Genomic DNA, 27,369 nt, shown 5'->3' with positions numbered 1-27,369 from the left:
AACCAATCACTAGTAAGCTGTACTACTATAACACTAATTATCAGGGGTGAGCCTTTCTCAGTTAACATTGATTCAAAATACTGCAGTATGATTGATTGTGTGAGCTAAGAAATATGACCATCTCTCCAATTCTCTATGTATTACATTGGTTACCTATTGATGCTCACATTCAGTTGAAAATTATTTTGCTGATGCTTAGATGTTTCCATCATGGCTTACCAACAAACCTAGCATGAGTAATACAATCTTGAGTGCCAATGAGATCTCTATACTCATCCCAGAGAGCTTTTGCAGCTCTTCTAGGCCTTAAGAACAAGACACAAAGGGGTAGATTTTAAAAGAAGCGCGATCAGCCTACTTTTGCTTGCGCATCAGACTCAAGCAAAAGTACGCTGGATTTTAGTAGATACGCGCGGAGCCGCGCGTATCCACTAAAATCCTGGATCGGCGCGCGCAAGGCTATCGATTTTGTATAGCCTGCGCGCGCCGAGCCGCGCTGCCTCCCCCCGTTCCCTCCAAGGCCGCTCCGAAATCGGAGCGGCCTCGGAGGGAACTTTCCTTTGCCCTCCCCTCACCTTACCCTCCCTTCCCCTACCTAACCCACCCACCCGGCCCTGTCTACACCCCCCCCTTACCTTTGTCGGGGGCTTTACGCCTCCCGGAGGGAGACGTAAATCCCCGCGCGCCAGCGGGCCTGCTGCGCGCCGGGCCGCAACCTGGGGGCGGGTACGGAGGGCGCGGCCACGCCCCCGGGCCGTAGCCACGCCCCCATACCCGCCCCCAAAACGCTGCCGACACGCCCCCGGAACGCCGCGACGACCGGGCCCGCCCCCCGACACGCCCCCGACACGCCCCCCTCCGAGAACCCCGGGACTTACGCGAGTCCCGGGGCTCTGCGCGCGCCGGGAGGCCTATGTAAAATAGGCTTCCCGGCGCGCAGGGCCCTGCTCGCGTAAATCCGCCCGGTTTTGGGCGGATTTACGCGAGCAGGGCTCTGAAAATCCGCCCCAAAGCTCTTAGATACTTTATTTATTTATTTATTTATTTAGAGTTTTTATATACCGGCAATCATGAAAACATATCTTGCTGGTTTACATAGAACGGGGGTGCAATAAATACATAGAACTTAAAAACATAGAACCAGAACTGAGGTGACAGAAGGTACAGTTACATTTAACAATGGAGGCCAAACTTGGAGAAGGAAAAAGAGAAGAGAGGATAGAAATGGTTAAACAATGTACAATTTAAATGTAGTATACAAAATAAATGTTATATACAAATGGTAAGGTGTTTTGGCCCAAATGGTAAGGTGTTTTGGCCCAAAAAATGTTGAATGAAGTCCCACTGAAAAAAATACTAAAATTGATTACCTAAACTTTCAGAAAACATAAAAAATGTGGTAATAAGCCTTGGGATTACATTTCAGCACCTTGATTGGTCCTTGCTCAGGTTTATGTACTGAAGGTTTAAAATAATGATTTAACCTTATTTTAATTAACTAGGTTGGGATGATTAAGACTGTACTTGCAAATGACTATATGAGGGGTTGCTTGGATTGAGGAGGGGGTTTATGTTATTTAGTTTTTGTACCACACTCTGAGGTGTTATTTAAGTGAGTAACATGCTATCAAGTTTTACTATCTAAATGAATAAACTGTGGACTGAAATATCAAAGTTTTCTCTATCACTGGAAGGTTGTGTGTGTGTGAGTGAAACAGCATGTATGTAAATGATTGAGAGCCTGTATATGTGAAAGAGAGTATGTCTGTGATTGAGAGCCTGCCTGTGAGAGAGAGAGCATGAATGTAAGTGTATGATTGAGAACCTGTATGTGTAAGTTTGTGATTGAAAACCTGTTTGTGTGAAAGAGTGTGTGTGTGTGTGTGTGTGTGTATGTGTGTGTGTGATTGAGATCCTTTGTGTGTGAGAGAGATCATGTGAATGTATGGTTAAGAGCCTGTGTGTATAAGTAAAAGAGAGACCATGTGTGTCTGTGTGTGATTGAGAGCTGGTTTAGGTGAGGGAGCATGTGAGCATGTGATTGAGAGCCTGTGTGTAAATGAGAGAGAGAACATGTGTGTAAGCATGTGAATGAGAGTCTGTGTGTGAGAGAAAAAGTCAAAATATATGTGTGTGATTGAAAGCCTGTGTGTGTAAATGGGAAAAGACAGACAGCATGTGTGTAAATGTGTAATTAAGAGCCTATATAAGTGAGAGAGAAAAAGCATGTGTATATGTGAGCGATTGAGAGCCAGTGTGAGAGAGAGGAGAAAGTTGCAAGTAAACCATCCCTCCTCCTGCTAATTCAAAACAATCTCAGGGCACCTGGATATCAAACGTTCCCAGATATGCGGCGTAAAACATTTTTTGTATTCTTATTATTTTTCATTATTGGGCCTTTTTGTCTGCTATTTTGAAATATTTTATTGGTATCTAGAAATTTTTGATATGAGTTTTTAATTGTTGGATATTCCTTTCATCAGCTGTTTCAAAATAATCTGTTCTTTTTGTTAGTATGGTTCTGCTGTTATTGATTTTATATTTTTTGGTTTTATAAGGACTGGTGATGTTTCTTTTTTTTCCTTTGTTACACTGCATACAGAGACTCTGGTTTGTTGCAGTTTCCAATTCAATTTTTGACTGCATGCTTCTAGTTATGAGTTTTGGTCTCTTTATTCTTTGTTAGGTGAGGGTCAGCACATGTGACTGAGGTGAGGTATTCTACTGGCGTATAGTTTCTGTGTAGGGCTCTATAGCAGCCTGGCTTGCTCTGTTTTCCTAATAGGAGGTGTATTGGTGTCTTAAGGCCTAGTGTAATATTTTCAGTGTTGCCTTTTCTTAGGTAAGGTGTTTACTGTTTGAGTACTGGAAATTGGTGCTGTTTACTATTTATGCAATTTCTGTTCAGCCAGAATACATATCTTTCCCTTGTGTCAATCTTAACAATAAAAACAATACTGGGTTCCCTTTTTTTTTTTTTTTCTGCCGTGAATTGTAATGAGCGGTGTGTCACACATGTGAGTGTGGTCTGTTAGGTGTGTCACGATGGGAAAAAGGTTGAGAACCACTGGTATAGATGACCTGCACATGGACTGGGCAAACTGGTGGACTAATATTTCTTTCACACACATGTTACAAAATCTACATACTTACAAGGGGCGGGGAGTTAATTGCTATTTAAAATATGCATGTATAATCTCCATGAGTATATTTTTTTAAATTGAAAGTAAAAATGATTGTACAGCAGCTTGGCAACACTTAGCTGGATAAGTTCTGTCTTATCCAGCTAAGTGGCAGCTTTAACACTAGAGATGTGAATCGTGTCCTCGATCGTCTTAACGATCGATTTTGGCTGGGAGGGGGAGGGAATCGTATTGTTGCCGTTTGGGTGTGTAAAGTATCGTGAAAATCGTTAAAATCGTGAGCCGGTACACTAAAACCCCCTAAAACCCACCCCCGACCCTTTAAATTAAATCCCCCACCCTCCCGAACCCCCCCCAAATGCCTTAAATTACCTGGGGGTCCAGCGGCACACTAAAACACAGCACACTAAAACCCCCTAAAACCCACCCCGACCCTTTAAATTAAATCCCCCACCCTCCCGAACCCCCCCCCCAAATGCCTTAAATTACCTGGGGGTCTGTAGCGGCAGTCCGTAGCTTAAATTACCTCCGTAGCGGCGGTCCGTAGCTAAATCGGGGGAAGGGGGAGAGCAGGAAATCCGGCACACTAAATCGTGTAGTCTTCAGCCGGTGCCATTTTGCAAAATGGCCGCCGCAAAATGGCGGCGGCCATAGACCAAAACGATTCGACGCAGGAAGTCGTTCCGGACCCCCGCTGGACTTTTGGCAAGTCTTGTGGGGGTCAGGAGGCCCCCCCAAGCTGGCCAAAAGTTCCTGGGGGTCCAGCGGGGGTCCGGGAGCGATCTCCTGCCGCGAATCGTTTTCCGTACGGAAAATGGTGCCGGCCATAAGCGTGGTGCCGGCCATACGCGAGGGTTCCGGACCCTCCTGACCCCCACAAGACTTGCCGAAAGTCCAGCGGGGGTCCGGAACGACCTCCTACGTCGAATCGTTTTGGTCTATGGCCGCCGCCATTTTGCGGCGGCCATTTTGCAAAATGGTGCCGGCTGAAGACTACACGATTTAGTGTGCCGGATTTCCTGCTCTCCCCCTTCCCCCGATTAAGCTACGGACCGCCGCTACGGAGGTAATTTAAGGCTACGGAGGTAATTTAAGCTACGGACCGCCGCTACGGACCCCCAGGTAATTTAAGGCATTTGGGGGGGGGGTTCGGGAGGGTGGGGGATTTAATTTAAAGGGTCGGGGTGGGTTTTAGTGTGCCGTGTTTTAGTGTGCCGCTGGACCCCCAGGTAATTTAAGGCATTTGGGGGGGGTTCGGGAGGGTGGGGGATTTAATTTAAAGGGTCGGGGGTGGGTTTTAGGGTGTTTTAGTGTGCCGGTTTTCCTGCCCTCCCCCTTCCCCCGATTTACGATTTTTTGACGATAAATCGGGGGAATTGGTATTGTATCGTGGCCCTAACGATTTTTGACGATTTAAAATATATCGGACGATATTTTAAATCGTCAAAAAACGATTCACATCCCAATTTAACACTACTTAGCCAAATGAATCTCAAAAGCAGAACTTATCCAGCTAAGGGGGTTATTTTCTAAACGTTTATCGCGTGCGTTAGGGCCTTAGGATGCAAATAAGCTGGAGTGGAGGAATTGGGGTGGGGAGAGGAGGGGGAGGAGTATGTGAGGGACATTATCGCCAGCATAGCGCGGCGAATACCACCACCTTTTATGGTGGCGCTATTTGTGCGCAAGTCTGCAGCCGGCCGCACCCTTTGCCCCTCCGCCCCCTTTTTCGTGGGATTCATCATTCTGCAAAGAATGATGAATCCAGCCCTCAGTAAGGTAGTCATATAAATCTTATAAGTGCTACTTATCCGGCTTAGGCCTAGATTCACTAAGACATGGTTTGTTTGTTTGTTTTTTTTAAATCACGGGAGTGGCCCAATGTCGCAGGGGGTGATCCTGTGATATTTTGCCCCTTCCGTACAAAATATCACAGCAGTATCACTGTGTTCTTTTGTCTCACAGAAAAAGTCTATAAGAAAAAGTAAGCAGCTGAGGCCTAGAAAACGCATGATGGAGGGCCCCAACGCATGAAGCCGCCATCATTTTAAAAGTCCCATGCGATCCAACTCAATCCAACCCCCAAAAACAGTTTAGCAAAAATCACTGGGCGTCTTATTCAACCCCTCCATTCACCCCAGGGCCGCCATTTGAGGTAGAGCCACAAAAAAAGATTAAAAAAATAAAGAATCTGCCATATGTCGACCCACTACCCCTCTGCCCAAACCCATCCCCATTCATTTTACATCTTCTTTCTTTTCTTGAACCCTTCCCCCCCACTCCCAAGAGCTGCCCCACCTCCTCATCTTCCCTTTCAACATCTATGAAAGGCTGGTAAGGGTCCCCTCTCCTCCCAAACCCCCAAAATATCATCTGGTGGCCTAGTGCTTCCACCCTGGATCTCCTCCTAACTCCCCGCCACCTTGAAAAGTGCAGTTGGTGGAGGGACCAGAGCACCCCCTAGCCCTGGTTCCATTCAGCACCATTTTCCAAAACGGCACCGGCCGGCCTTTGCCTCTACCATGTGTTACCATTTTCCACTACAGGGAAAAGTGCCATAACTAAACTGAACTTAATTTTTAGATAGTAAAGAAAAATTTGCAGTTTAATGTTTTGTTTTTTTTTGGAGACTCATAAAACAAACTGAAAACAAAAACAGGAAACTAGGACAAAATAATCGACACTGTATGCCAAAAAAAATGACGAGCTGCTAAAGAGAGCAAAAATTGCACCCTTTTCCTGAGCAAAAGCAATAAGACTGAGGAAACCTGCGTGACAGCAGTCTTTCTGACCTTTGAGACATTTTTTTTTCTATCTTATAGTATCCTCAGAGGTCGCTCCCACCGGTATGTGGATGATTGTCCACCATGCAAAAAAAAAAAAAAAAGCTATACATGTATGAAATGCAAAGCAGGAAGGAGAAATGAGAAACAGGTGTAAAGCAAAATTTCACAAAACTGGCTTAAGAGTAAGTCAAACTGTTGTTTCAGTGCCCGAGTGTACCAAACAGATATCTGAATTCTTACCGGCATTGACATTTCTATGTCAAACCACAAGCCATTATGAAAGAATGCAATACAGTACTTACAGACGCTGCCTGTTTGCGAGCCTGGCTGATCAGCTCTTTAATCTCAGAAAGGTTTCTGCTCAGGTTTTCCTCCAGCATTTTCAGTGGTTTCAGCCTATTCAGTAACATATTAGCGTGTGTCTCTACTTCTTTTACTTTCCTTTCAGCTGAGATTGCTTTAAAAAACAAAGCAAAAAAAAAAAAAACCCTATCATGTTAATCAAGATAGAACTGTATCAATAGTTAAAAAGAGTGAAATCAGCCAAGATTGACTATTCTAATTAAATATATTGATCTATTTTCTCTCTTTTAAGCATTTTTAAGAACCTATTATACAACTCTTACAAGGAAGTATTGTGCATCTATCACCAATATATATGTATAGGGACCTTCATTTTCATTTTTTTTCCTGGGAATTTCAATATTATAAGAAAAAAAAACATTCTATGAAAAAAATGACTTTTCCACTGATTTTTCTCTTTTGTGTTTTAAAAGACATTTTCCACTTATTTTTCTTTTGTTATATTATTGAAATTCCCAGGTAAAATAAAATAAAACTGAAAACGAAGATGCCCATGCACAGGTACACACATGTTATAAAATCGGGGGTCGGCACGCAAGAAGGGGTGCACAATTGTGCACCTTGCACGTGTGGAGCCATGTTGCCTTCCCCGTTCCCTTTCCACACTAGCCTGACCTTCCCACCCCTTCCCCTAACCTTTCTTCCCCTAGCTCTACTGTAACCTCCCCTTACCTTTGTCTTACCTTTTGCGTGCGCCGGCAGCCTGTTGGCACGCGATCCTCCGACACAGCAGCAAATGGCCACTATGTCGGAGGCCTCTGGCCCCACCCCCACCCAGACTGCCCCACCCATGCCCTGCCCCCGGACCTCCCCTTTTTGCAAGCCCCGGACTTATACGCGGTCCCGGGGCTTTTACGCGCGTCGCCGGGCCTTTTTAAAATAGGCCCGGTGCGTGTAGGGCTTTTATAATCCGGCCCTATATGCGTAAAAGTGGTATATATCATGGCAATTTTCAAAAGCCCATTTATTTATTTATTTTAGCATTTTTATATACCGATAGCCGTTTCCACATTGTACCAGTTTACATGGAACAAAATGGAAAGCCACAAAAGGGCATATCCTTTACATGGAACAAATAACAGCGAATAAAGACAAAGTAAATAGAAACAAGCAGACAAACATATTAAGAAAAAATAAAATACTAAAAAAAAACCATCAAATGCTAAATAAATACAGCAATTAAACCAGTAAGGTAAAGTATATATATATATACAGCTTATATAAGTAAGAGTAGTATATTTACATTGAATTAATTAGCTGGGGGTTCAAGGGGGGGAAAGAATTATTTAAACAAGAGGTTAAAGAGAAGGAAATGAGGAGAGGAGAAGGGAAGAAAAACTAATCGGTGACCAACTTAAGCCGGTAGGGCAGGCGATTGGGAAGAAGGGGAGAGCAACATAAAGACTATTGCCAATAGCTGAGGTGTTATGGCATTTAGGTGAAGGCCTGTTGGAAAAGCCATGTTTTTAATTTTTTTTTAAACTTGGGTGTAAAGGATTCAGTGCGGAGTTCGTGTGGCATGAAGTTCCAGAGGGTAGGGCCGGCCAGAGTTAAAGCTCTTTTAGTGGTCGATGTAAGTTTGGTGAATTTCAAGGAGGGTAGGTGTAACGTTCCTCGGAGGATAGTCCGAATGGGTCTAATACCTTTTTTTTTTTTTCAAAATATTTTATTGAGTGAGCATGCACATAGAAAAAATTCAACCAAACAGGAAATACCATACAAGCTCAGCACAATTTTTTCATACTAAGAAATGAAAATGCAACTCCTGTATGTAAATAAGTAAATGACAAGCCCATCCCCCCTTCCCACCCCCCACCCACCCCTTCCCCGAGAATCTCTGATCAGTTCATCTGCACTTGCTCTACTGTAGAGGCCCCTCGGCGACCACCTATAATCCTACAGTACACAGTACCACATCCAAGGCAGGGCACAAAACATAAACAGCTGAACAATCCCCTATGCGTTCCCTAAAGGCGCCAAGGTCCGAACAGTAGGGGATAAAGATCTGTAGTAACAACCCCAGATGTCCTCAAATATCCGTCTTTTCCGTGGAGAAAATCTTTTGTACATAGAGCCATATTCCAGTTGAAACATGTCCGTCATCAAAGTGTTCCACATTGCGAGCGTCGGAGAGTCAGCCTCCAGCCATTTGGTCAGAATGCACTTTTTGGCCATGAGGCAAGCCTTGGCTAACAGTCCCACGTTATCCACATTAATGCTCGCATCCCCCACATCATTATTCAGGATGCAAAAGGAGCTTGTCCATTGTACGTCGATAGCCAAGAGTGTGGACAGAAATTGCCGAATGGAGGACCAAAAGGCCTGAATAGAGGGACAATCCCAAAAACAGTGAATCAGCGAAGCAAAAGAGCTGGAGCATTTAAGACATGCCACAGAGGCTACAATGCCCACGCGGAACGCCCTAGCTGGAGAGTAGACAATCCGGTGAAAGATCCGCTGCTGCATTTCCCGCAATCCCACATTTTGGGTGATAAGATTTATGGATGTATAAGAGCTTTTAAGCATGCGCTCCTCTATCTCTTCTTGGCAGTCCCTCGTCCACAAAGGTCGCAACTTTTGATATATACCATAGGTCTGAATCGTATGCGCATATGAATACAGGCAGGATAGCGAGCCTTTACGGGATTTCAAACAAGTAATTAAGGCAGCATAATGTACATTTGATATTTTCCCCTCCTTCCCCCAGATCAGGTCAGACACCAGTGCACACATTAACCCATATAAAAGAAAATGCCTTGGTTGGAAATCAAATAAGGTTTGACACTTATCAAAGGAGAAGCATTTCCCCATTACGGGGTCTAACAGATCCCCCAATCGCCAATCAGAACCCAACCTAAAGGTATGTGTCACGGGAAAGAGAGACCTAGCCACTGGAGAATGCTCCCTCAACGGATATTGGGGGGATAAAAGTGGAGATATCCCCAACATTTGTCGTAGGGTGCGCCAAACTTTCCGCACAGTTGTAACCAAAGTAAAGCGCATCGGCAGTTGTAAATAGGCCTCCGCCGGGACATGCAGGATATGGCTGGGGTCCATTGGAGCGCAAATCGCCCCTATCAGCTCCGGGTCAGAGTACTCGGCGGTTCCGAAAAGCCAATCCCCCAGATAACGCCAATTGGCAGCCAAGGAGTAAAAATAAAAATTAGGAAGACCATACCCTCCTTCAGCTTTCGGCCCCATCAAAGTAGCCATCGAGATACGTGCCCGCTTAGCCTTCCATAAAAATTTACCTATTTCCTTATATAGACTCCGCCTATCTTTAAGAAGTATTAAAAAGGGCAACATCAGTAATTTATATAATAACTGGGGTGCAATCACCATTTTAAGGACAGCTATACGACCCTGTAATGATAAAGGGAGAGAATTCCAGCTCCGTAATTTGGCGATCATTTTTTGTATCGTAGGAGGGATATTTAAACTATACCACCGTTGGGGGTCTGGATGGATATTTATACCCAAATATTTAATCGTGGAGGAAGCCCATTTAACCGGAAAATTTTCCCAGGTAGCCTGCAAAGTGCCCAACAAGTCCAGCGCTTCGGTTTTATCCAAGTTCAATTTAAAGCCGGACAACCCTTGGTAAAGGTGGAAAATATCCAGTGCAGCTGGAAGGGCAACTCTCGCCTTGGACAACAAAAGCAAAATGTCATCCGCAAATAGTAGCGTGAGGTAAGAACGCTGCCCTACCCTCACGCCAGTGACCGCGGGAGTCGCCTTGAGCTTACAAATGAGGGGCTCCACTGTTAAGATAAAGAGAAGAGGGGAGAGAGGGCACCCCTGTCGAGTCCCCCTCTGTAGGCCAAATTCCCCCGATAGCTCCCCATTCACTAGAATTCGAGCTGTAGGATTAGAGTATAGTAACGTGATATAATCATATATCCTGCCCCCCAAGCCTACTTTAAGCAGCACTTGACGCAGAAAAGGCCACGCCACCCTATCAAACGCCTTCTCTGCGTCACATGTAACCAGGAGGGGATCTTCCACCCGCCCTTTAGCGCAAAGCTCCAGAGCAACCAAGACTTTATGTAGATTTACTGTGGAGCGCCGCCCCATCACAAACCCCACCTGGTCCGGGGAAATAAGAAGTGGCATTAAAGCTTTTAAGCGGTTAGCTAAAATTTTCGCATAAATTTTAATATCTAAATTAAGTAAGGAAATCGGCCGATATGATGAAGGTAGCAAGGGATCCCTCCCAGCCTTCGGGAGAACCACAATGGTGGCAGCCCTCATGGTGGGAGGCATTTCCTGCTGATCCACCATTTTCTCATACACTAATTGTAAAATTGGAGCAACCTCCTCCTTCAACCCCTTGTAGAATGTGGAGTTCAACCCATCTGGACCAGGTGCTTTCTGTCCAGGGAGCAATTGAATCGCCTCCTGAACCTCGTCCACTTCAATCGCACGCTGTAAGCGTTGGAGTTGTGCGTCAGATATATGTGGCATATTTAAGCCCCCTAGGAAATTGGCGATATCACCTTCCTGGACCGGATCCGCAGAATATAGTTTCCGGTAATACTCAGAGAAGATATCCGCTATATCCCTGGAATTAGTTTTGATCTCTCCCTGGGGGGTACGTAGGTTAGATATATATTTAGAGGATTCCTGCGCTTTCAGCAACCTCGCAAGTAACTTACCCGCCTTGTTCCCATAGCGGTAAAAATTAAATTGCCTGTGTCGCAACGCATGCGCCGCTCTCATATGAAGCAAGTCATTGAGGGCAACCTGCGTCTCCCGAAATTGGGAGGACAAGGTAGTATCGGGAGTAGAATGGACTTTTCTTTGTAATTCACGTAAGCGTTTTTCCAGTGAAAGGATGTCCCTATCCAATTGTTTTTTCTTAAAACTGACATAGCTAATGATGTCTCCACGTAAAACCGATTTTGCCGTTTCCCACAGAAGAATCGGCTGATCCAGGTGTTGTGAGTTAAATTCCATAAAAGTTTTCCATTTACTCTTTAAGAAAGTAGGAAAACCTGGATCAGTCGCTAGCGATGCCGGTAAGCGCCACTGAGACTTAGCGATAGGATCCCCCAAAGAAAAAACCCCAGAGACCGGGCAGTGATCTGAAATTACCAGTGTTTCAATCGTGGATTTTATGAATTTTGAAAAAAGGGATTCAGAGACAAGCAGATAATCAATCCGAGATTTCACTGGGTGAGCTTTAGCAATATGCGTGAAATCGCTCTCCCCGGGATGAAGCACTCGCCACAAATCTATAAGCGATAGATGCTTGCATAGAAATCTGGGTCCTTTCCGCTCACTCGCCTGCTGACCTCCCCTGGTCGGGAACCTATCCATGGCAGGATCCATCACATAGTTGAAATCCCCTCCCAAGACCATAGGGCAATCCCCCATTCTACTTAGGTGTCCAAGCAACGTGGTGTAAAAAGCATGGTCATAGGCGTTTGGGGCATATATAGATGCCAACAGTATTTTAGAACCCATGAGATAACCCTTTACAATCACATAACGTCCTTGAGGATCCACCACAGTCTCCAGCAATTGAAAAGGAGTGGCTTGATGAACCAGTATGGCAACCCCCCTACTCTTAGAGGTTCCACTAGCAAAATATACCTAGGAAACCCATTTTTTTTTTAGTTTTAAAATTTCCTTAGGGAGCATATGTGTCTCCTGTAGGAAGACAAGTTTAGCCTGAAGTTTTGTTAACCGAGTAAAGATTTTTTCCCTCTTCACCGGAGTGCCCATGCCCGCCACATTCCATGTCACCATATTCAGAGCCATCGGACTACTCCCAGGTTAGTAAAGCCCACACAGTTTACTATAACTTCGACAGCCTGCTGCCCATGGTGGAACACCCAATGAGCAAGCCCAAAGCCCACCCCCAGTAGGCTCCTGGAATGCCCAGGCAGCCCCTCCCAGAGCCCCCCACAGAGAACAAAACCAATCACCCCAAAGCACCAGAGATTCTCAAAGGACATTTTTCCCACCACCCCCCCCCCTCTGATTCCCCAACAGCCCCATATAGAACTATCACACAAAACCACCACAGGTCGTGTGTGACCCCGTGAAGTCCCCTACCCCCCATATGTTGTTTCTGAGACCTCTCCTGTGAGGTCGGGAGCACGTAGGTGGAGCAGATGTGCTTGGGGACCCCCCACACCACACAAAACAATTGCCAACGTTAAACTTGTACCATACTTTCCCCATTATACCACATATAACAGTAGGGCAAGAAACAAACAGAGAACAGCGCATATATGTTGCAGGAAGCAAACAAACAAAGGCAGCAGACACGGATCAAACTTCGGATGCAGACTTTGGCGCAAAACAAAAATTACAAAAGTCAATAGAAGTCTCTGCACAGCACATAATAAAAAAAATGAACTTCAGGCTTCCAGCTGCCAGCTCCCCGAAATATCACGGTGGCTGAGGAAACTCAGATGCCGGTAGATCCCGTACATACGCCCGAGCCTCCGCTGCTGAATCAAAAGATTTTGTTTGACCCTGATATGTGATCCGCAGCCTCGCTGGAAAGGTTAAGGCAAAGCGAATCCGTTTGTTTACCAGCTCTGAGCAAACTTCGTGGAAGGCTTTCCGGAGCAGAGTCACTCGCGGCGAGAAATCTTGAAAGAGAAGGATACGGGTCGATTCATAGAAAAATTTGCGGGTCTTCCGGTAATGTTGCAGGACCAGGGTACGGTGTGCAAAATGCAAAAAACGAGCAATTATTACCCGAGGACGTCTCGCCATATCTTCCTCGTTCCTCCGACCCAGGCGGTGTGCACGCTCGAACAGTCCCCCCGAAGGAGAAGCAAGGGAAGGCACCACGCTGAGCAACCACGCCTCAAGCACCCGCGGCAGTTCATTATCGGGTAGGGTCTCCGGATCACCAACAAAACGGAGGTTGTTCCTCCTTGATCTGTTCTCGAGATCATCTATTTTGTCTTCGTTGGCCTGCGATTTTTTAATTATTTCCTCGACACGTTTCTCAAGAGCGCCCACGTCGTCCTCCACCAGACCCACCCGGCCTTCGAGGCGTTCCGTTCTCGCATCATATTCAGTTAAGGTTGCACGAACATCAGCTATCTGTTCAGACAGCTGGTGTAAACGGACATCCAGCGCCTGCACCACCGCCTGGGAAATCTTGTCTTCCAGCGATTCACCTGCCTCTGGTAGCTCAGGCTCAGCTGCGGCCGCCATTTTGGCGTCAGGGGCCTTTTGTTTCTCCTTCTCCTTTCTCACTGAACGGGTCACCATATGATGTCCCAAACCGGCTGGAAAGGAGTGCTCGCTGTTCCAAAGAGTATAGGGTGGTAAAATGCTCCGCAATTAGATAAAGAGACCAAGATGGTACAGGATGGGGCGGGGGGGTACCCAGAGCTCGGAGGAAAACGTCCTACCGAGCCCACCACATCACGTGATCTTCGGGTCTAATACCTTTTGAGCCCTATGGAGTGAATTTTCAAAGGAGTTGTGCACTAAAAGTAGCAATTTTCAAAAGCCCTTTTATGTGCATAAATCCTCTTCAAAATGACCTCCTTAGCCTCCAAAATAGTGTCTACTGGCAAAGGGTGTGCAGAACATGCGCACTTGCCAGCCAATGAGGAACATACACATGTAGCTCAGAACCTATGCGTGTACACACTGAAGTACAGGCATGGTTTGGAACTTCTTATGTGCATATGCGCCAAACCACATGGGAAGCTCAGAGTGTGCGCTCCGCTGCATGATTCCAATGGACTGGGGCGCTGTTGGTATGGCCGGAGGGAAACACAGAACTGCAGATCTGGAGGGGACAAGAGTGATAGGCGGCCTGGAAAACAGGGACCTGAAACCAGAGGGAAGCAAAAAGACCGCAGAGAGGGGAAAATCAGCAAGATTGTTTGGATCAGGTTGGGTGGGAGGAGGAAGGCAATGGGATGAGAGTACTGGATTTGGGCTAGGGTGGGGCATGGCAAATATCTGGAACAGAGTAATGGAGCAGAGTGTGCCGGCGATCGGCCTAGGGAGTGAGTGAGCTCAGCTAATCTTAGGTCAATATAATGATATGGCAAGCAGCAAATTTATCTGTGGAAAGTTAATCGAGATTTCAGTAAAGCTTTTGACACTGTTTCATATAGAAGACTGGTGAGTGAGCAAGCTAGTCTGAAAGTTGGATTAAAAATTATGAACTGGGTGAGAAATTGGTACAGGAACAGGACTCAGAATGGCAGTCAATGGACTTCAATCTGGCAAATAGGAAGAGGCTAACAGTGTGCCCACTGGTAATTTTCTTTAAAAAAAAAAAAAAAAAAAATATATATATATATATATATATATATATCTATCTATCTATCTATCTATAGTACCACACTGGGGCCAACAAAAGCCTCCACCTTCCACTGTTTCCCAATGGGGAATAGGAAGCAATTTCAAAAAGGGTCCAGACAGGAAAACAAAAGATTGCAGGCCGGACATGACCTGGCAGAAAATCACTACTGAGTGTGCCACAAGGATCAGTGTTAAGTCCAGTAATCTTCAATGTTTGTAAGAGATATTGGGGAAGGATTAGAAGAGAAAATGTGCCTGCTTGAAGATAAGGAATTTTGCAACAAAGCAGACATGCCAGAAGGGAAAAATAAGATGAAAGATGATTTTAAAAACTTAGAAAAACTGTCAGATGTAGGGTAACTAGGTTTAATCAAAATTAGAATGCAAAAATATTCAACTAGAATGCAGAAATTCAAGTGTTAAATGGAATTTTGGAGGAGAAGACATAGCAATCACAAATAAGAAAGAGACATGGGGGATAGTCATCTTTTAGAGATAGAAACAGAAAAGTACAGTAAAAAAAAAAAAGACAATATGGCCTATTTAGTCTGCCTAGCCACACCAATTAATTCAGCTTTATAACCCCTAACACGCCTTACATATTCCTTTGTTTACTCCCTGCTTTCTTGAAATCAGATACTGTTTTTGTCTCCACCAAGCACCCACTACCCTCTCTGTAAAGAAATATTTCCTTAGATTACTCCTGAGTCTACCCACTTTTACCCTCATCTCATGACCCCTCAATTCTAAAGCCTCCTTTCCATAGAAAGAAGCCCACATCCTGTGCATGAAAACCTTGGAGGTATTTAAACGGCTCTATTATATCTCTCCTATCTCGCCTTTCCTCCCGGGTGTACGTGCTTAGATCTTAAAGTCTGTCCTCAAATGCTTTAGAATAGGGGCGGGCAATTTTGGTAGTCGAGGGCCGCAAACCAGTTGGGTTTTCAGGATATCCCTAATGAATATGTATGGGACAGATTTGCACACACTCTAGATTTGTATACAACTCCTTGTATGCAAATGTTAAAAATACAACTCCTTGTATGCAAATGTTAAAAAAAAAAAATCAGTCCAAGAACCAATCTCTGCAGCAAACCTCTAGTAACACTCCTTCCTCACAGTGACCTCCCACTCAACCAGTTTCTAACCCACTCAGTCACTCTAGGATCCATACCAAGGGCGCACAATTCATTAGGGATAACCTCAAAACCCAACTGGTATGTCGCCCTAGAGGACAAAAATTGCCCATCCTTGTTTTAGAATGAAGATCACTGACCATTTTAGTAGCCTTCCTCTGGCCTGACTCTATCCTGTTTATATCTTTTTGAAGGTGCAGTCTCCAGAATTGTACATAGCATTCCAAGTGAGGTCTCACCAGGAAACTATACAAGGGCAATATCACCTCTCTTTTTTTTTACTGACATTCCTCTCCTTATGCAGCCAAGCATTTTTCTGCCTTTTGCTTTCACATTATCCACCAGTTTGGCCATCTTAAGATCATCAGACTTGATCATCCCCAGATCCCGCTCTTCTTTTGTGCTTAGAATAATTCACACCTTCAATACTGTACCTCTCCCTTGGGTTTTTGCATCCTAACTGCATTTTTTTTTAATTACATCTTAGCTGCCAGATCTAGACCATTCCTCAAACTTTGCTACACACCGCCTTATGTTTTCCACACTATCCTGGCTATCTACCCTGTTGCAGATTTTGATATTAGCAAAAAAACCAAACCTTTCCAAATAATCCTTAAGCAATGCCACTCACAAAAATGTATGCAAATGTTAAAAAAAAAAAAAATCAGTCCAAGAACCAATCTCTGCAGCAAACCTCTAGTAACACTCCTTCCTCACAGTGACCTCCATTTACCACTACCCTTTATCACCTCCCACTCAACCAGTTTCTAACCCACTCAGTCACTCTAGGATCCATACCAAGGGCGCACAATTTATTTGAAAGTCTCCTATGTAGAACCGTGTCAAAGGCCTTAATGAAATCCAAATCTAGCACTCTCCCCTGATCCAAAGAAATTGATCAGATTTGTCTGACAAGATTTACCTCTGGTAAAAACCATGCTGCCTCGGATCTTGCAATCCATTGCATTCCAGAAACTGAACTATCCTCTGTGTTATCAGCAATTCCATTTGCTCACCACAGAGGTCAGACTAACCAGCGTGTAGTTCCCAGCCTCCTCCTTCCACTTTTGTGAATAGGATCCACATCCGCCCATCTCCAGTCCTCAGAACTATTCACGACTCTAAGGATGCATTCAAAACAGCCAGCACAGCTGCCAGAGTTTCTTTAAGATCCCTTAATACCCCTGGCTGTATCCCAGCTGGCCCCATTGCTTTATCGACTAAATTTAGTTCGCTTATTCACAAACACACTTTTCTGAAAATCAATTTTACCTCACTGCCAATCTTTTTTGTTTGTTTGTTTTATTTGTTCCTGCTCCTGGCCCTTCCACAGTCAATAAATATTTCTGTTAATTTCTTAAGCAATTTCAAGTTTTCAGCCTATACATATTACTCTCCTTCGTCTTTGAGTCTCACAATGCCACTTTTACATTTCCTCCTATCACTAATATAGCTGAGAAAAGTCTTGTCCCCCTATTTTTCCATATTTGCAATTTGTTATTCCATTTGTGTCTTACATTCCTAACTACTCCCAGCCTTTGTAGATATTGTTGCCTCCTCTTTAAACAATCTTTTGTAGTTTATGAATGCCTACATTTTTTCCCTTTTTCAGCTACTCCTTTAGAAAGCCATAGCAGCCTCATTTTCCTCTTTCCTTTATTTACATTCCTAGCAAAAAGGTTAGTTGCCCTTATATCATCTCCTTTTAGCTTTGCAATGAATTCTAGAGCTGAACTATGAGCTGAGTGAAAAAGAATGATCTTCAATTTGTTTAACTGAACTACTTGCTAACTTCATGCAATGCCCCCAGGTCCTTCTATTATCTGAGAGAGTAAATAACCGATTTACATTAACTTGTTCAAGTCCTTTCATGATTTTGTAGACTTCTATCATATTGCCCTTCAGTCGACTCTTCTCCAAACTGAACAGCCCTATCCTCTTTAGCCTTTCCTCACAGGGCAGCCATTCCATGCCCTTTATTTTGGTTGCCCTTCTCTGCACTTTCTCCAGTGTAGCTATATCCTTTTTGAAATACGGTAACTAGAATTGCACACAGTAAACTTCTTTTTTTATGTTCTATGTTCTATGTAAACCGCTATATTTTAGCGATAGTTACTGTTCTTTGTAAACCGGGGTGATATGTATACTATACAGGAACCTCCGGTATATAAATTATTTAAATAAATAAATAAATATTCAAAAGGTGCAGTCTCACCATGAAGTGATACTGAAGCATTCTGACATCCTCCGTTTTATTTTCCTGTCCCTTCCTAATAATTCCTAGTATTCTGTTTGCTTTTTTCATCGCCACAGCACACTGAGCTGACAATTTCAATGTATTATTCACTATGACGCCTAGATCTCTTTCCTGGGTGGTAACTCCTAAGACAGAACCTAACATTGTGTAACTACAGCAAGGGTTATTTTTCCCGATATGCACCACATGAAACCCAAGGGAGAAAAGTTCAAAAGGAATGTTAGACGGAAAGAACCAGACTTCTACCACAGATTATAGGAACCAAAACAATGACAACATTCAAGCATGCATGTGACAGACACAGACACAAAGAGGACAAAATTCAAAGACTTGTTCATCTAACTTTTGGAGTTAGTCAGACAAACCTAGATGCTTGAAAATTTTCCTCCGTTCCCCAGCTAAATTTTGTCTGGGCAAATTGTTGCCCACATACAATTTGCCCAGGTAAAAAAAGGCGGCTCTAGGGGCATTTTAGAAGCACTGTTTCATGACATCCGGGAAGTGCTGATTCAGTGCGGCCCAGACAAGCTTACTCTGGTAACTGTAATCAACAGCTGTCCTAAACTTAGCCAGATAAAGTTACCTGGCCAATTTTATCTGGGTGTATTCAGGGTCACTTGTACCTGCTACTCCTGAGAGAATTCTGCGCAAAAAAAAAATTAAAATTCTGTGCACAAAAACTGAAAATTCTGCAAAATTCTGCAAACTTTATATTGGTCAAAATAACACAATTTACATGACAATCTTTAAGTAATTACATTTTAAATTATTACAGAAAAAAGTTATTAAAGTTGCAGAATTTTAAATATTTTGAGCAGAATTTCCCAAGAAATTCATTGTAAGAGTGTCCTCTCCACATACACACACCCTCATACAGGCTCCCTCACTCTCTCGCACACACACATCCGCACATACAGGGCCCTCTCCCTTGCATACACACCCACACAATCTCCCTTTCTCTCTCACACATTCATCCTCATACAGGTTACCTATGTGTCTCTCTCATGTAGCCTTTCACACAGGCTCTGGCTCATACATACACAATCCCATCACACAGGTTAGCACCCTCACATACACACGACCCCTTTTTCATACCATGAGCTCCCAATCTCTCACACACATACACACTCCACAATATCCTCATATAGGCTCCCTCTCTCTGAAACCCACACTCAAGCATCCCCCCACTGACCCTCTCTTACCTCCCATGCCCTCTCTCATACCCTCTTGCTCTCTGTCACCCTCCCCTCATAGAGGCTCCCTCTCTGAAACCCACTCTCAAGCATCCCCCCCACTCCCCTTCTTACCAACCAAGCTGTCTCTCACCCTCCCCCATACCCCCACGCTCTCTCTCACACACACATTCTCTCTCACCGGCATCCCCCCCATGCTCTCTCTCACACCCTCCTGCTCTCTCACCCTCCTTCCCCCTCTCCGACACACATTCTCTGTCACCGGCATGCCACAGGACGTGCTCCATTCGTGGCGAAGATGAAGGCCCGGCGCGCCGTTCACAGCAAAAAAGGAAGTCCCCCGTGTACCGCGAACAGCACGCCGGGTCTTCATCTTCGCCACGAACGGAGCGCAGCACATGGGGGCCTTCTCTTTTCATCGTGAACGGTGTGCCGGGCCTTCATCCTCGCTGCGAACGGAGTGTGTGCTGCAGGACGCGCTCCGTTCGCAGCATGCCAGGATCTCCTCTGCTATTTTCTGCGCAGAATTTGGCAATTCTGCGCAGATGGAGAATTCTGCGCAAATTCTGCATTTCGCAGTAGCGCAGAATTCCCCCAGGAGTAATACCTGCAGAAAGGCTGCTGAATATCTGGCTAAAGTTAACCGGACAAAGTTATTCGGATAACTGACCCACTCAGTGGGTCTTTGAATATAAACCTCAAAGGGACCTTAGTAGCAGAGGGAGGGAGAAGACCATAGACTGAGTAAGAAATGCAACAGCACACTAGGAAGAAAAAAAATGGGTAGATTGGGTAAGTCCACATGGTCCTTTCCTGCCAACATCTTCTGTTTCTAATTCTGTGTGCGCTCAATGAAATTTTTCCCTCACAGTGCAACAAGACAGTTAACATACCAGCCTTTGATGAATCAATTAGGAGTTCATTGGTTTTCCGCAATGTGTCATTAACCTTGGACAATGCAGAAGTTGTGTTCATCAACTTATGACTGAAATTCATGAGGCGGTTCAGAGCACTGACTGCACTGATGTTAGCTGACACAGCAAGTTGCTTAGCTAAAAGCAGATTTTCACCAGTATCTGAAATGCACAGAAAAAATAATCTGCCATAAGCTATCAACAATCATGAAAAGAAAAAACTATTCCATTCATGTAATGTGCATTACTTCAGAGGTACTCGCAGTAAATAGCAATACTTCACCATTATCAACTAAGAAAAATTATAAGATCATTATTTTTCTTTAATTTTTCCTTGAACCCCTGGAGTGGCTATGCTAGTAAATTATCTCATGCTCATTAAGTCCATTTGCTCTATGTTATCACAAATGGCATCACACATACTGCATGGATCTCATTCTCTGTAGGGTGACATAACACTATTCCAAACATGGCTGCTCCTCAAGATTCAAGAGGATTGCAGAACAACAACTTAAAGACATTTTAAAATAATGGCTTAACATTAAAAAATAAAAAATTCTAGTTGCTAGAAGTAACTACTACTGCTACCGTATTAGCTGTGAACACATTTTAACATATTGCAAAACACACAGATGAATCTTTTAGCTACTGGAAAATTTACAATATAAAGATGAAGTATTAGTTTAAAGTCCATTTGTGTGTTATATAAATCATAAAACTGGAAAAGCAAGTTAACGGAAAAATAATTTAAATAGGTGGGCCAGTCCAATGGCTCAGTAGCAACATGGTACAGTATGGTGCAGGAGAGCTGGATTCGATTTCTGAGGCCAGCTTCTACTCCTCAGGCCAGCAGTGGCATCTCCCCCAGGGGACTATGAATGCTACATCCACAGCATCTAAAGTTCCAAGGACTTCCGGTCATTGCACAAGAGCAACACTGATTGATGAGGAACCTCGATCTTTCTCTCAGATGACCAACAGCATTAAATATAATGCAGTTCTAATAAATCTAACAGGTTTCAAAGATGCATCATATATCTTTAACCAACAATTTAACTGAGTGGTAAAGCAGGTTGGGTTTCTTTCCCAGATGTACATCTTGTTATACTTGTAATAAAGTCTCGGGTAGCTGTGTAAGGAAGAAAATTCCACTCACCATTTGGAAGGGAGCTCAGTATAAGCAATGGATTGGTCAACTGTTTGCTGATTTTCTTAGCACCCTCTTGAATTTTTCTCTCCCTTTCTTTCAACTTATTCAAATCGGAGACGAGATCTAAACATTAAAGGAGAAAGAAATGCAAATACATTGCACATGCAAATTCTTGACAGTACTGCCTTAAATCTTGAAGGATGGTCTGGCAGTCACATGCATCTTGGACTCCTTAAAGACATGGATTAGTTGGATATTGATCACCTTATTCAAGCCCTGGGGAATAATGTTTACCTTCAAACAGAAACTAAAAGTAAGCACAAAATGCAAGGAAAGCCCTTTGCTTCCCTTCTGAAAAAAAAAAAGAAAGTGTGCACAATTAAGAAAAGAGATTAAAAATATGTCCATAATATGCAGGATGATAAGGCTTTAAAAATTAACTTGACACTAACTATTCCAAAATTTCTTTAAAAAATGCGGTATGAGCTTAAAAGACATTTTGCATCTTCCAACAAGAGCACAAACTATATGCATGGGACTGGCTATGATAGTACATGGTGATAGAGGCGGTGATATTCTCAGACTTGCCTGCTCCTTCCAGTCTCCAATTCCACAAACACAGGAAACAGGATCCAAGCATGAAAGCCTTCTGACAGAATAAACTACAACTACTGAAGAATGAAATGCTGTGCAAGCACTGCCACCACCGCCAATGAGGGGAGGAGAAGGGCGCCAATTTCAATTTTCATCCAAGGTGCCAGTTACCTAAGAGCCAGCCCTGGCTGCTGCTGCTCTTAATGGCTGCTGGAGATGCCCCCTCAGAGGCTGCTGCAGATAAGAGGCCTTGAAGTAAACACTGGATTTCTTCTTCTGGCTGATACATGTGGACTGCCTGGATGCAAAGGGACAACCCAAGGCGCTGTTATAACTGTCCCGTCCCTCCCTCATGGGGGATATTGCCTGAGGGGCTGTTATAACTGCCCTACAATTACTTTAATATTGGATCAAAGACAAACCTACAGAATACATTTACTTTTGAGTGTGACAGATAAAAAGACAAAGCAACAGAAACCAGCTTTCATTAAATTATGGGCCAACTTTAAAAAGGCCACATACGTAAAACGCAGTGGTTATGCGTGTGGCTGGGCCTTGCGCGCGCTGCGCGCATTTTAGAACAAACCCAGACATACGCATAACCCGCTACGTGCAAAAGTGCCAGGCCCTGAAAAAAGGGCGGGCCGGGGGGCGTGGTCTGGGCAAGGAGGGGCCAGCCAGGTCAGTGGCCATTAGGCCCTGTCCCGGGGAAGCGCACGTCGGCAGCAGTCAGCACGTGTAACTTACTTCTGCTCCGAAGGAGGCAGTATAGGGGTCGGGGAGGAGAGGGGAAAAGGGAGGAAGGGTAGATAGGGGTAAAGGAAAGTTCCCTCCCAGTCCACTCCTTAATTGAAGCAGACAGAGGCAACTGGGCAAAGGTCCAATCGCACGCTCATGTTATAAAATCAGCACATCCATGTGCGCGCGCCGGGAACTGCGTGCAAATGGACGCAGGCTTTTTAAAATTGACCGCATAGATAGCAATATCAGAGAGATTAATAGAAGAACATGACATTAAATAGCTATTGTGGGATTTTGACCTTCTGATTTTCTGCTCAAATTTCTTGCATCCTTCAAGAGTTCGATGTTGAGCTTAAGAGCTTTCTTCCCAATGGAGTCAAGAGGGCCATCTGATTTAAACACCTGAAATTAAGAAAATCACTATATTCTCATAAAAAGCGTTAATGCAAGTTGGGGTGGGAAGAGAGCAAGCACTGGTGACTGAACACTAACTGTGGATTATTTAGTTCACAGAAAAATAACTAATAGATTACCTTCATTTCATTTCTTCAATTTGCAAACTTGAAAAAATTGTAGAAACTAATCAAAGCAGTGTATTTAATACATGGAGAAGTCATTAACATAGCTTGGCCTCGCCAGCACAATCCCAAAAGACATGTACTTAAAACCCCAGGGGAGACATGCAGGAAACCCCGATAAAACCTAACATCCAAGGCAACATATGCCACACCATATTTTTTTTTTACATGCCCCCTAAAAATGATTAGGTCTCCGAAGAAGTCTCATTCTCAGTTCTTCCTCCATTCTAAACCTGTCCACCTTTTCTAAAAAAAACAAAACAAAAAAAAAGAAAAAACATCTCCCCTCTTTCTCTAAAAATCCCTCCAATAATTTTCTCTCACTCATCTAAAAAAGTACCTTCATTAACTTCCCCATCTACTATTCCTCCCATCCCTTCCCTCAAACATCCTCCATCAACCACCTCCACCCTGATTTCATACTTTTCCAAACCACATCACACCCTAAGACCCTCTCATGCTTTCCCACTACCCCTGCTTATGAAAAGCTCAGTCTCTATTTTATCAAAACATCATCCAATAAACCTCTTCTTTATCCTGCTGCCCTATTTACTAATTCCAACACTTGGCCTCTATTTCTTATCCAGAGTTTTAATGAGCTCGGAACTTAACTTCCAACCAACTCACAATCCAGTTCTGATGGCATGATCAATTGGCTGGAAACAAGGTGGTTTTTGCTTTCATCCTATAATATTTAGTTTGTTTTTTTGCTCTAATCTCCTTTGTCAAATTGTTTCACAGGACAGATGCCATCACTGTGAAAGCTCTTTTCCTAGTCCCAGTTTGCTGTATTAGTTTCATCAATGGCATGTCTAATAAAAAAAACTTTCTGTCTCCATCTACTGGCAGGGATGCATAATCCCAGGAATCTGGACTGATTCGGGTACATACACGGAACAACTATACTGTCAGCCAGCGCCATTTTGAAAATGGTGGCAATCAACACCACTAGACCAACAAGGTTATCTAGGAAAGGGCCTGGGTGATCAGAGGGGTAGGAGGACCTGGGTGGGGATTTCCCAAATAGATTTTTAAGCTAACACTTAGCTGTTTGGGGTTGATTTTATTATTTTTTTTATTATTTACATTTTAGAGATAAGCAAAGGGTTACTAGGAGTTATAAAAAAGCCTTTCTAGGCTCACTGAAAGAGCCCATTAATTAATAAAATGCTTTGTTACAGTCATAAGTTTTGAATGATGGTTTCCAATTCTGTTGAAAGTCATTTTTTTCTAGCCAAAAGGTTAGCTAATAAGCAAATGCAGTGAACTAGAACACAATTGTAGATTGTATTGCTAATACTGTACACATTAGAAACAAATACTGCTCAGACAGTGTGAACAAATTGATTGGAATGCAGCACTGTACTGTCTGAATAGTTTGGATGAAAGAAGATTAAGGCTTTAATCTCCATATGTGACTTTTTATTCATAAATGCTAGGAAAGCATACACGACATACAAAATACATGAGAAAAATATAATTCTATAAACTGGCTTACAACAAGTTTAGAAAACTTATTTACATGTTCTTACTCAAAATGAATGCAGTGCCTGGAAAGGTATAGGTTAAAAGAAAAAGCACAGAACTTTTTTTTTTCCAGACCTCTGAATATATAGTAGGATGTCAAAATCTGACAAGGTGCTATCCATGTCCATCACATGTGAACTCACACAGTAAGATTAATTCTATGTTTCACATTATGCAGACTGAACAACTCCAAATGTACTACTGAAAAACAGGCACTCCAAAGGTGAGAGACCTTACCGATTCTAGTGCATGTGTTCCTGTGTGGTTAGATTCATCACCCAAACTTTCAGCCTGTTCGATGAGGCTTTGGATGCTGGAGTGAACATGGACAGCAGAGGTAGCATTCAGGGACATATTTCTCACTTCCAAAAGAGCACTGAAACAAAAACAGGAACAAAAATGTGTTCATGCATGTACCGCAGGAGTGATTAAGACTTATGAAGAAAGAAAACAAGAAGTGTGTCCGTGCTGCAATGTGCAATCACATTTAAAGATATCTGCACACTCTTCGCATTACGAAGGCCAGATGGTGAAAACCATCTTTTCTCAGTCTGAGCTGGGAGAAACAGAAGCATGGTAACGAAATCACCAAGTCCCTGGACTAATCAACCCATCGTCTACTTGTGTGATATTTGTGAATACGTTTAAACAAGCCTTCACTGAAAATTACTTCTTTTAAAATTCGTTTCACCTGTCCAATGATCGCGAAAGTCTCTGAAGTTCAGCCGCATGATCCTCTGCTCGGTATACTAGGTCCAGTGCTTCCCTTTTGGCCATCTGCATGACCAAGTTGTCCACATGGTAACGGATCTTGGCATACCATAAAATAAACTCATCTCGGTGGATCTCTAAGGACTAAGTATGAACAAATCAGAAACAAGCTTTTTCTGCTGGATTCAGAATGCAAACTAAGGATACCACTGCTGGTACTTACAGATGTCATGTTTCTTGTATTTTCTGCTAGAAGAGCAGCTTCCTTCACCAGTCCCAGCCCTTCTTCAATTAGTGTCAAGGAGAGATCCTTCCCCTCAAGGATATTTTGCTTTTTATCCTGTAGTTCAAGCCATTTATTGAATGCAGTCAACATATTACAAGATAAATTTAAATTACGCAGAGCTCCCCCTTCTCCCACAAAGCTTCTTTTTAATTTCATGACATGTGCTTATAGTAAAGCCAATGTTTGATTTTGAAATCTGACAACCTGATTCACTAGTTCATAATCTCATCTTCCATTTTATAATAGTAATTACATAAATAAAGGTTAATAAAATACATTTTATTACTGGTTTTCGACAGCTAATACGCTCTTCTTCAGGTCAGATTTCAAAAGAGCAAAAAATGACATTTACTAGGAAATAATATGAAACATTATGAACCACAAAATTTATATTGCCTGTCATCTTCTGATCACCCATCAAACCTCCCTCACCCCCTTCCCCATCCCACCCCAGGTCTTCTCCTTCACCTTATCATTGCCTTTTATTATTTACTTATTACTACCTCACTGTTTTATATTTCCTGGTAAATGTCATCTTTTGCTCATTTGAATTCTGACATGAGGAAGAGAGTATTAGCCCCTGAAAGCTAGTCAAAAAACGTATTAAGTTAGTCCAATAAAAAGGTATCAATTTGAATATTTTGTTTTGTGTTTATTTGTTAACCTTCATTTCTGTGCATTCAAGTGGACAAACATGGCAGCCAAACTACTTTATAATAGTAATATGGCATTTCTAGAGTTTGGATTTGTGTATTAATTACAGATCTCAGGTGGATAAGGTACTTGTGTTTTCAGCTCCACTCTAAAGAGACACGCACTGTAAGTGCAGAAGAAAAACAGCAGCTTTCTTCTGCTATACTGCTACACATAGCCAACTTTAACAAAGCTTTAAAACATGCCACTAACCAATGACATAACAGTGTTATCTGTCAAACTTTGCTTACATTTAATTCTGCCAGATTACGGAGGAGAAGAATGAGGAGACGACTGGTCTCATTGTTGGCTGTGCGTGCTTCATTCACAAGATCCTTGGCTTCTTGAAGGTTTGTGATGTGATCTTTCAAGAAAGTGCGTACATTATCTTTCAGCTTATTCAGTTCTTGTTGAGGTTTCTCGTACTCCTTAGCTCGCAACAATAAATTTTCTGCAGCTCTAAGGAATATCAGGCACAAGAATAGATAAATAAGTGGTGAGAGCTTTTATTCCAGGGATTCTCAACTCCAGCCCACATGATTCCCTGCCCTAAACAGATCCAAAATTAATTTGATCTTGAACTAAAAGTTTGCAGATCTCTCTCATGCATGTTCTTTTTGAAGATCCTGAAAGCAAGTCCTTTATGGGAACCAGGAGGATCACAACCAAGAACCACTTTTATTTAATTAATTAATTAATTACATATTTCCTGAACCTCCTGCCTACTACCTGACAAACTGAGCTACTGGAGGGGAGGGACCTATTCCTCTTAATACAGTTTTCAAAAGTTGCTGGGAAAGAAACAGCTCAGTGAAGAAGATCAAGATCTGAGCCAAGCTGATACACAATCCAAGCAACAACCGCTTTAATTGTGCTTAAACTCATTAGCATTCCAAACGTGACACAACCTATGCCAATATAGAGCTGAAATGAACTGGAAAGATTCTGCTGCATATTAATAAGTACTTTTAGCACAAAAATTATAATCTGTTCTAATTCTATCTT

General features: G+C 43.2%; 1 protein-coding gene across 1 annotated transcript in view; it reads right to left on the bottom strand.

The window, feature by feature from the left end:
• Window positions 1-27,369, bottom strand: part of LAMA1 (laminin subunit alpha 1) — a 395,343-nt gene that overhangs the window by 88,042 nt on the left and 279,932 nt on the right. The window contains exons 37-44 of the mRNA XM_029591028.1: window positions 26,616-26,823; window positions 25,609-25,725; window positions 25,366-25,529; window positions 24,912-25,050; window positions 22,869-22,971; window positions 21,241-21,357; window positions 20,064-20,246; window positions 6,232-6,386 (exon numbers count right to left, since the gene is read on the bottom strand). Coding sequence (XP_029446888.1) covers window positions 6,232-6,386; window positions 20,064-20,246; window positions 21,241-21,357; window positions 22,869-22,971; window positions 24,912-25,050; window positions 25,366-25,529; window positions 25,609-25,725; window positions 26,616-26,823 — 1,186 coding nt within the window. The remainder of the gene's footprint in view (window positions 1-6,231; window positions 6,387-20,063; window positions 20,247-21,240; window positions 21,358-22,868; window positions 22,972-24,911; window positions 25,051-25,365; window positions 25,530-25,608; window positions 25,726-26,615; window positions 26,824-27,369) is intronic.

The sequence above is a fragment of the Rhinatrema bivittatum genome, chromosome 2, assembly GCF_901001135.1.
Source record: "Rhinatrema bivittatum chromosome 2, aRhiBiv1.1, whole genome shotgun sequence".
Taxonomy (NCBI): domain Eukaryota; kingdom Metazoa; phylum Chordata; class Amphibia; order Gymnophiona; family Rhinatrematidae; genus Rhinatrema; species Rhinatrema bivittatum.
This window is presented reverse-complemented; position numbering and strand designations above follow the sequence as displayed.